Consider the following 11,330-nt stretch of genomic DNA (forward strand, 5'->3'; position numbering starts at 1 on the left):
ATGTTGATGAATGATGCATGGATGGATGTAGGATGGATGGATGGATGCTGGATGCTGGATGGATGCTGGATGGATGATGGATGGATGGATGGATGACAGATTAATGATGGCTGGATGATGGATGAATGGATGGATAATGGATGGATGGATGGATGCTGGATGATGGATGGATGATGGATGGATGGATGACAGATTAATGATGGCTGGATGATGGATGAATAGATGATGGATATGTTCAGCATCTTGGATAATTCTTCTTCATGTTTTTCTGTTTTGTTCGTGTCAGTGTTTTTATTTTTCATGTGTCCGTTTATTTTCTGCCAGGTTTCCTCTGTTTGTGCTTGTGTTGTTATTTGTTCATTATATCTCCTCATCTGTTTGTTCTCCTTTCTTTCTCTACCTGTAATTTAGTTGCTTTCTGGATTTCTGCCCCGCGGTACCTTTTGTTTCCTCTTATCAGTCAGTTAATTAAGGTTCACCTTCTGCTCGTTTGTCTGTCTGCCTGTGGGTTCTGGTTTCTCTTCACAACACAAAACGTTGACGACACGTTAGATCGTATTTCTTCAAGCCTTGGGTTTCATCTTTGAGCGTGACAGGTCTTTGTCCTGTCCTTGGATGTTTCTTATTTCTCCTTGATGACCAACACGGTAACATTAAAGGGACATTTTAGCCACTTTGAAGTGAAATAGGTATCAACCTTCATCAGTCACTGAGTGCAGAGTATGGAGAAAGAGGCAAAGTCTTTGTCCAGGCTAGGCTAATTGCTAGCCTCACAGGGGCCTGATTTTTATTGGTTTACCAGTTATGTTTCAACGCTTTCTCAAAAATGACATATGAGGATGATGCATTTGCACACTTTTGCATGATGTTTAATTTTTTGCTGTTGGCTCATTTCTACATTTTCAGGGAACTCCACTTCAAAATGTCTAAAATATTCTTGTAACAGCTGACAAAATAATATAAGGTTTTCTGCTTAAGTGTTGGTGAAGCTTCTCAAAATTTTCTTTTTGGTTCTTCCTCCTTGTTTTCTTAAAAATGTACAGATTTAATTCATCTGTAGTGGCATTTTAACATCAAACCGGCAACTCTTTTAAGTCAATTTTTTTATAGCTTATAGAAAAAGATGGCGACTATGTAAGAAGCCAGAGAAGCAGATGGTGGAGATAAAAAGAACAAACCAACACAGATGAACAGAGATCGAACATTAAATTTACAAACACACAAATTATGATATTTCTCATCTGGGCGCAGACAATATCTCAAAGTATTAGCTAATTTTTTTAATAATTTCTTTGTTTTAATTAAGAAATTTTAAATATTTTTCACAGAGATGAACCTACAGGGAAAAGTTTATCCTTCCACAAATGAGAGTGCCAAGCAGGCAGTTACCATGGCAACCTGATCAATCATGATAAAAGCCTTCCCATGAGAACCAACAGACGTAATTAAATTTTGGGTTTCACCATGTTCTCTTTCAAACCATGCTTGTTTTCCTTCTTCTTCTTGTAGCTTTCTTTCTTTGCCTCAAAACTTCAGTGTATAAAAGATAAGCCCTTGAATTACTACTATTTTTTTTGCAATCATCAAATTATTAGCTGATCTATGACCTTGCTTTCAGGTCGGATAGGGTGGATACTGGCCACAGGTTGTCATTTGAAGTTTTGCGATGTTTAAATTTAAAATTGTGTTTATGAGAGTGACCAAACCCCAAAGTTTGTTATGTTGGAGGCAAGGACAGACATTTCTATTCTATGTTGTGGAGACCATAAACAGGGAGACTCATTAAGAGCAATTTGAAGGGGAGACGCCAAAGGTACAGTCAAATGTCCTGTTTTAAAATGTACCGATGGAACCCTTCCTATATTCTACTATCAATTACTACGACAGAACTTGTAAATAACTTAGGAGGTAAACTGGCATGGCCAAGCGTATTCCTCAGTGGTACAATATTTCTTTGAAAAGTATTTCTAATGTGACGAACAAAAGAAGTGTCAGTGGGTAGAATATGACTGAATAGTGGTGTTTTTTCTTAATTTGAAAATTGTTACAAACCATGTTGAAGATTGTTTGAATTTGGCGTGTATTTATGTGGGCAGTGAACATTTGTCAATGATCAAAGTTTTTTTTTATTTTTTTTACTTGTGCCGATTATATTGATGCCACCTGGCGTCATTGGTGTTAGCCCCATAACAATTGCCACAATATATATATATATATATATTTAATATTATTTAATTACCTTTTTTTGTAATAATAACTCCCTCATCTTATCTGTACAAGTCTGCGTTCGATCTCGATGTTAACCGTGAACAGTTTCTAACAGAAAGTAGAGAGCTTTGCTGAAAGTACAAGTACACAGTTTTTCCTAAACTGGGTGGCGGGGGTCCCAGCCCTCTCGAGATTTCCATCTGTGGCTGGAGGAAAATAAATGACCACTTAGTGTGCTTGGTTGTAAAGTTGTTGCAGGTGCAGCCACAGATTTAGAGGCTAAAGACAAAACAGAAGAGGGTCTGAACATTTGAGGTGCTTACTCAGCTTCTCTTGGCACTAACTTCACAGTTCAGCCCAGAGTCACCACACGGCTCCAGGTTTTTGAGCTCATCACCATGCCATGACAAAGAGCAGCCTCTTTGTTGTAGCTCACTGTTTCATCAAGCTGATTTCTAGCCCCACCAGGCAGAAAGACAACAGCAGTAAAACCAGCTGCTGGATGGCGTCGAGCAGACAGCGTGCGGTGTGTGAAAGTGTGAAATTGGACAGGGGTTTAAATTTGTCTCTTTTTAACTCCCCCATACAAACACTTTTGTGTGCAACACCATGAATGCCATCCAGGGGAGACTGTAGAAACCTTATCTCTATAGGATTCGTCACATTAGGACTTAAGAGAATAAATAAAACAATAAAAAAGAGCCAGCATCCTTTCATCCCATAGTTTCAGATTAGGATCACATTATGTTGTAGGTGAGGCCAGTCTCTTTTGAAAATTCTCGAGAAGGTAGTGTACAACCAACTACTGGCATATTTGAAAAAACAGATCATTCTAGAAGTTTTACAGTCTGGTTTTAAATTTCCACGCAGTTCATAATCTGCCCTTTTACAAGTTTTCACCAACATATTTTTAGTAGCCGACTCTGGTGACTGTGTTGTCCCCTTGCTTTTAGATTTATCGGCTGATTTTGACACAGTAGATCATAACATTTTACTGTCGTTTGAAACAGTGGGGGTGTCAGTGGTGCAGCACTGGACTGGTTTAGGTCCTACTTAGCCTAGCGTAGTACTTTCTTTGACTGCCTTAGTAACCATGTATCCTCCTCTGCTCCTCTTTTGTGTGGGGTTCTGCAGGGCTTATTCTTAGGCTTCCTCCTCTTCATGCCGTACCTGTTCCCTCTTGGCTCTATTTGCAGAAAATATGGGATCTCTTTTCATTGTTACGCGGATGATACACAGATATAGGCTATGTCCCGCTAAAGAAAAAGGACTCTAACTGGGCCCTGTGTTTTCATGTCTGGAGGACATAAAATCCTGGATGGCTGTGAACTTCTTAAAGTTTAATGAGATGAGGTGACTGAGGTGATGGTCTTTGGAAGCTCCATTGAGACTCCCAATGTAGATGTTGGTTCCTTGGACCAATATATCAGACCAACTATTACAAACCTAGGGGTCAAAGTCCATGCTGGACTAAACTTAGACAATCACATCAGAGCAGTTGTTAAATCTATTTTTTTTTCCATCTGAGGCAGCTGGCTAAAGTAAAGCCGATTCTCAGCGGCATTTCGAAACACCACTTGTCTGGACTACTGTAACGCACTCTATATATTCATGTATCTCTCAGCTTCAGAGGGTACAGAATGCTGCTGCATGGCTTTTAATTCATTTGGTTGGTTACTTAACGGTTGTTCCCTGAAAGTTTCATTAAAACTGGTCCAATGGTTCATGAGATACTTTGGTACATGTACATACAGTACCTGCGCGTTCATATTCTTTACCACAAGAACTCATAAACCACTGGATGGATTTTAATGAAGCTTTCAGAAACAACTTTATTTCTTATTGTAAGATGTTAGATTAAAACGCTGGCATGAATGGCGGCGGGCGACATGCATTCTTTCAAGGAATGATAAGTGTTTGATTAGCTTGGGTTTTTGTGTCCAGCTGACCTAGTAAATGGGCATAAATATTAAAATAAGTGCTATAATCAGTCTCTCTTGTAGGAGTCTTCAAACACGTGCGGCTCTTTAAACGGTGCATGAATAGCTGTATAAATCTTTCAGTACGCACTCATCTACAGTGAGTTCATCATCCAGGGACCCTCTCTCTCCCTCTGCAGCCATCCATTTTTCATGGAGCTCCGATGGTGATGAAGCATGTCCACGAGTAGGACCAAGAAATTACCGAGGCACTCTGCGGTCCGAATGTTAAAAAGACTTTCAGCTAATTCAAGGCTCCTTGTTGCTTTTATCTGTTATTACAAGTCACCTCCAGTAACGCTGACCTTGTACTGATTGCGAGCTCGTAGAACTACTGTCTGAAGTGAGTCCATTTGATTCTTTAAAATGTCAAACGTGACTCAGATCAAATCAGTTTAGTTATCGCACGCCGCTGAAGCAGGAAGGCGATAATGTTTTTGACCTCTTGTGTTCTTGTGCTGGTTTTATTAGCAACATATCTCATGATCCACTGAATGAATTTGAATGAAACTTGCAAAACATAATCATTGGACCTGATTTATAACTGATTAACTCTTGGAGTCGGACATCATCGGACATGCATTCATCCATTTTAAGATGACTACTACAGCGTTTCGACGTTAGCCAACACAACATGGCCATACCTCAGTCGATTTTACACAAGCTGAGACAAATCTGGTGTGGTAGTAGCTGAGAGTCATCCTCAACATTCTCTCATAATATTGCAGGAGATCGAACAAAACAGCTTTTAGAAGTTTAAATCTTAACAGCTGCAATATAACAGTCCCTTCTCATCGTAACTTGGTTTTACTTTGAAGACATATAAGAAGTCAATAAAGGCACATGCTCATTGTTTTTATTTGAATTTCTGTGCTTCTGGCACAAGTTTTACACTTTTAAATAACTAAGTTATTGTAACTCAAGCTCATCAGGGTTTTATAAAAGTTACATCAGAAAACAGAATATTCCTCGCTTTAGATTACAGCTAAATTCTGCGATCATTTACAATCTTCTTCTTCTTCTTCTTTGAGCTATTCCCTCTTCAGGGGTCTCCACAGCGAGTCATCCTCCTCCATCTCACTCTGTCCTCTGCATCCTCTGTCCTCACTCCAACTACCTCCATGTCCTCTCTAACTTCATCCATATATATATATATCCTCTTTGTCTTTTTCATGGCAGCTGCATTTCTAACATCCTTCTACCAGTATACCCACTGTCCCTCCTCTGGACATGTCCAGACCATCTCAGTCTGGTCTCTCTAACTTTATCTCCCAGTTGTTCAACCTGTGCTGTACCTCTGATGATCTCATTCCTAATCTTGTCACTCCTAAGAAGAACCTCAGCATCTTCATTTCTGCCACTTCCAATTCTTTCTCCTGTCTTTCTGTCCACGTCTCTGTCTCCAGACCATACAACATAACTGGTCTCACCACTGTCTTGTAAACTTTTCCTTTTGACCTTTGCTGACACTCTTTTGTCACAAATCACTCCTGAAACTTTTCTCCATCCACTCCATCCTGCCTGGACTCTCTTCTTCACCTCTTTACCACATTCCCCATTTTCCTGGACAGTAGACCCCAAGTACTTGAAGTCCTGCACCTTTGTGACCTCTGCTCCTTGTAGTCTCACTGTTCCACCTGTCTCCCTCTTATTCACACACATGTACTCTGTCTCACAACGGCTGACTTTCATTGCTCTTCTTTCAAGTGCATATCGCCACCTCTCCAAGTTCTCTTCCACCTGTTCCCTGCTATCACCACAGATTATGTCATCTGCAAACATCATAGCCCATGGGGATTCCTGCCTGACCTCATCTGTTAGTCGGTCCATCATCAGAGCAAACAAGAAGGGGCTCAGAGCCGATCCTTGATGCACTCCCACCTTGACGCTATCTGTCACTCCTACAGCCCATCTCACCACTGTCCTCTTGTCCTCATGTCCTGTACCAGTCTAACATACTTTTCTGCCACTCCAGATTTCCTCATGCAATACCACACCTCCTCCCTCGGCACTCTGTCATATGCTTTTTCAAAATCTACAAAGACACAATGGAGTTCTTTCTGATCTTCTCTGTACTTCTCCACCAGCATCCTCAAAGCAAAGATGGCGTCTGTGGTCCTCTTTCTTGGCATGAAACCATACTGATGCTCACAGATAGTCACCTCTCGTCTAAGTCTAGCTTCCACAACTCTTTCCCAGATCTTCATCGTGTGGCTCATTTACGATCTAGGATCATTTACGATCAGTTGTCGGAAATCTCCCGTTAGAGTTCGGAATATCTCTGCTCAGCTCATTAGCCTTACTTCTTGCTTTAACGCTCTCCAGCGGTATATTTCCTCTCCCAGAATTATGTCGACTCTGCCTCACAGCTTTTAGTCATTTCTTTTCCGAAGAAGACAGAAGAAAATATGTTTGTAAGTGCAATCATCCAGGTAGAGAACAACAAAAAAGGTTAAATCGTATCTGGACCAGTTTCTTTAAGTGAGAAACTTTTCGTCTCCCATCCGCAAGTTTGTCACTCTACGGCCTGCCAACCAGATCTGTCCCATAGGTAGCATTCACTGCTGTGTTTCAAGTCAACTTCCTGTTGGAGTCTCAAACGCAGGCTTTTATCACATGCAAACAGGGCTCTCTCGTCCAAAACACTCAATCATCATGTACAACAATCAAATGTTTTAGTCCAGATGACCAACTTGCTACTCACAGAAACAGCCTGAGGACGATCAAGGCCAAAGTGGTTCCGAAAAAAGGTTTGTAAAACAGAAGAGCTTTACATTTTTGCTTCCGATGTGGCGTCTCTGATTCCATTTTTCATCCTCTGACTTTGTTTACATCCAGGGATTGTTTTACCGACTCAAAACCCATCGTGTGCCAACAACAGACTCGTACGTGTTGACAACAAAACATGAATCTGTTGGTTTTGTTTATTTATTACAAATTATGTGGTTGTGAGTTTCTTTAATCACAGATGAAACATTTGTACAAAAATTCTAACCCAGAACAGTAAAATTGTGTATTTTGTCAGATTTACGGTTTTAAACATCTGATCTGAAATGTGGTCTGTACATTTTTACTTCCATCTTTTCAAAGCTGATGCTGAGAAAGTTAGATTTTTTTTTTTCAAAGTTGGCTGTAAAACAAATAGGTACTGAATGTGGTGTTTTGCAAAGTCTTCTTTGGTGACAGGATTGAGCATGTGGTTGTGTTGCTGCTGCAGCAGACTGAAAACAGCTGACACCAACAGGATCAACGAGACCAGGGGTGTGAAGGTGTGAAACAGTGGGTCGTACTGTATCCGACCTGTGATGGAGATGTCAGAGAAGAGTGCGGCGCTCGATCCGAGCATCAGGAACAGAGACGATGGACGCTGCAAAATGACTCCACTGAGCTAAAACATCTTGAACAGCCATTAAAGCAGAGAGAGAGGAAGAGGAGGAGGAAATACTGCTGAGTTTAGTTAAACACATACTACACATTACAACACTGTGAAGATGATGCACCGCAAGACTTCATTTTAATTCCTACATCAAGACTAAACTTCTTGACAAATTCCAATATTTAAGGCCAAATTTACAGCGCTTTTCAAATCAGAATTGTAATTTAAGATCAAGTTATGTTGAGAAATGACACGCGCCAGTCACTGTGATCCTACCTTGAAAACAAAACGATGCCCAGTTTCATGGGATACAACATGTGGAGTATGTTGTGTGAATAGTGGGGCTGCATTAGCTTGGGGGTCAGTGGTCCTGTAATCCTGAGGGTGTGGGTTCGAGCCCAGGTTGCGTCAGGAAAAGCATCCAGCTTAAAACAATTGCCAAATCTTTCATGTGAGTTCGCTGAAGACGGGAGCAGCTGAAAGAAACTTACTTGTACATTGTGTGACTCTCAGCTACTACCACATGAAATTAAGGTTCAGTATCTGAAAACGGACTGAGTTAAAGCTAAGTTTTGTGTTGGTCATTGTCAAACAGGGTTCCTATGTTTTATATAAAGTTGGTAGAGCTGTTGTCTCTCAGCAAGAAGGTCACCGGATCAAAACCTGACCCGGGACTTTCTGGGTGGAGTTTGCACGTTCTCTCTGTGCATGCATGGGTTATTGGTAACTTTAAGTTGTCCCTAGGTGTGAGTGAGAGAGTGAATGGTTGTTTGTCACATTTGCTTCCATGTTGCTGTGATGGACTTGCGACCTGTCCAGGGTGTCCCCTGCCCCTCACACAGTGACTGCTGGATATGGACACCTGTAACCCCTGTGACCCAAACAGGAAGAAGTGGGTAAAAGATGGATGGGATTTAAAAGTTAGTGTTTGTGACATCAAGCCATCATTTTGTAGGAAAATGTATAAAAAATTTAAAGACTTTCTGTGTAAAAACTGTAAAAAATGCCAGTTCAGTCGTGAAATTTATTTGACCCGTTTAAACTTTGAACGATGTTTCGGCTGTGAATCCAGTCTGAGCTGCAGAGTCCCGAAGAGGGCCAGGTTTTCTCTTCTGTTGTTGCCCATGGGTCGTTTGATTTGTTCATACTTTTTTGTTGTTGTTGTTTACACTGAAACAACACATTCACAGCGCACTATTTCTTCTCGAGCCAAACATTTCGATGTATATTTGCACGTTTTATTATAAGTAGCTCTTTACAGTCTTTTCTTATAGTTGGATGAAATTTGAGTTGTTGGATAATTAAAGCGCCTAAAAATGTATCGCACAAACCAATAAAATCTGCATTTGTTTATTTATTCATTCATCTTGTAAAAAGTAGTAGGCTACACTGTAAAAATAATAAAACATCTACCATTACAGTTTGCATCATAAGTCTTTATACATATTTGTTTTTAGTCGTTTTATGACATCGTTACTGTAACAAAACAATTTTCTGCAAGGGATTGACACCAGAGGTCTGCAACCAATCAAAAGAGCTCTTCTCCCGCTATATAAGACGTATCCAGAGCCGCAAACATATAAAACAAACTTGAAGTTTTACATAAAGATAACACGACTGCCTGAGAGCTTTAGAAGTACAAAATCTGTTGTTTATTAGATTGTAAAATTCAACATCTGCACTTTATTAGACATTTACTGACAGTTGTTTGGAAAAAAGAAAATCTTGTCCTGCAGAGACGTGAGAAAATAAAGTTCATACTTGTCCTAATAAATGATTAGAGTTGAGATAAACACCATTCATTTGTGAAAAAAGTAACAAAGGCAGAACTTTAAGTTGTTTTAAGGTAAACCTTAAACTAAAACTAAATGACTTGTGTTACAGTAATCGGTTTACTGAGTTTCATCCTGAGCAGGTGACCTGAAATGTGGTAAAAAAAAAAAAAAAAAAAATGAAGCTCCTGCTGGATTTTAGAGAAACTTCACCGTGTGCGTCAGGATTTGAGTTTTCTGTGCTCGTGACTCTGTTGGATGTTCACGTCGTTGTACTGTTTTGTGTTATTTATTGTGTTTCTTCATTTCTTTACCTTTGTTCTTGTTGTCAGCCATTTTCTCCTCGGTCGGTTTCTGCTCCTTCAGCTCCTGCTCCACCCGCTCGCACCTGTCTCCAGTTGTCGTTATGCTCAGCTGTTTCCACTCGTCTCATCAGCCCCTGCTCACAAACTTGTGCTCCCATGTTCTTCTTTGTGGTTCCTCCAGGTTTTTGTGTCCACGCCAGACTTTTTGCTTTGTTTCTTTAACTAAACATTTGTTTTATATTTGAACTCCTCGTGTCGGTCGGCTTTCCTGACTTGGATCCACTATTAACCGTAACAGTAAGCCTTAATGTTGGAATAATGAAGGCCAACCAAATCAAAATGGTCACAAGATACAAATAAATAAATAAATGAATAAATAAAACTCTTCTGTTGTGTGGAGTTTTTTTTTTACTGGAACGAGCAGAGTGAGCAAAGAGCCTCATGTGGCCCCATGAACCGCAGGTTCCAAACCCTTTTCTTATCTTATCTTGTATACTGACATTTTAAAAAAATTGTGTTTCAACCAGAGGTCATGCACAATATTTAAAGTTGGTTTTAGATCAACTTCCACCACATTCTGAAACCTCTGGCCTGACTTCAACTTTTATATTGGAATAAATATTGATTGAAAGGTGATTGACAGCTATGATGGCGCTGATTAAATTCAGCTGAGCAGGATAATACTGCACTCATGTTTACCCAGCATCCCATAATGTTTATTACTCTGTAAATGAAATGTGGCCCAGCAGCTTCTCAACTTTGATGATTTGTGACATGCGTGGACCGTTTCCATTGCTCAAAATTAGGCTTCAACCTTTAAACAGTTCGAGTCCTTGTCATCTGACTGGAGTCGACTCTCTCTGTCTGTTAGCTAAATATCTTATGAACCACTGGATGGATTTTATTGACACGTTCAGGAAAAAAAAATACTTAGATGCATATCTAGAACAGTTTAACTTTTGGAGCCAACCCATTTAAAGATGGCTGCCTCATGCCACTTGACTTTAGAAAACACACAAATATAACTCGGTCAGTTTTACAGATGTTGAGCTAAACTTTCGCGTGGTAGTAGCTGAGACTCATTCACAGCTCACACTCCGGATGTGAAATTAAAGTATCGCTGTAAAATGAAATTAATCAAAAATTCTGACAAGAAAGGTGGCGGGCGACATGCATTTCTTCACGGAACGGAAGAATTTAATTTACCTCTGTCATTTTATGATTTAGGCATGACCTAATGTGCAAAGAGTTGTACATATTCCATATGGGAGGAGGGGAAAAGAAAGAGCCCACCCCTGCCGGCTGACTGGTGGACCTGTAACGCAGCTGCAGCTCTTCATTCAGAGGAGAACCGGAGGAGAAGCAGACCTGTTCCTTTGTCTTTTTCTTTGATACCCGCTGAGGGGTTCTCCCGCTAACCTGCGGTGGGAAGTGCCGCCCTGGATGCGGACTGAGCGGACTGCGGCAGCAGAGCATCCTGAATGACCGGAGCTCAGCATCAGCACCAGCAGCAGCATCAGCACCAGCAGCAGCATCAGCACCAGCAGCAGCATCAGCAGCATCTCATTGTGTGAAATGCGTCACCGCGATCCGGTTCACACATTTCAGCTCTCCACTCACGGACTGGTTCCCCTAAGTACCATCTCATCAGGTAAGATTTCAACATTTTCGTGCCTCTTCTTTTGTTGGG

General features: G+C 40.6%; 1 protein-coding gene across 1 annotated transcript in view; it reads right to left on the reverse strand.

Moving 5' to 3' along the window:
• psmg1 (proteasome (prosome, macropain) assembly chaperone 1) overlaps positions 1-11,202 on the reverse strand; it is a 38,614-nt gene extending 27,412 nt beyond the window's left edge. Inside the window, exon 1 of the mRNA XM_037688257.1 lies at positions 11,060-11,202. Within this exon, the coding sequence (XP_037544185.1) occupies positions 11,060-11,202 (143 nt within the window). The remainder of the gene's footprint in view (positions 1-11,059) is intronic.
• Between the last annotated feature and the right edge of the window lie 128 nt (positions 11,203-11,330).

The sequence above is a fragment of the Nematolebias whitei genome, chromosome 14, assembly GCF_014905685.2.
Source record: "Nematolebias whitei isolate Nwh7 chromosome 14, NemWhi1, whole genome shotgun sequence".
NCBI lineage: Eukaryota > Metazoa > Chordata > Actinopteri > Cyprinodontiformes > Rivulidae > Nematolebias > Nematolebias whitei.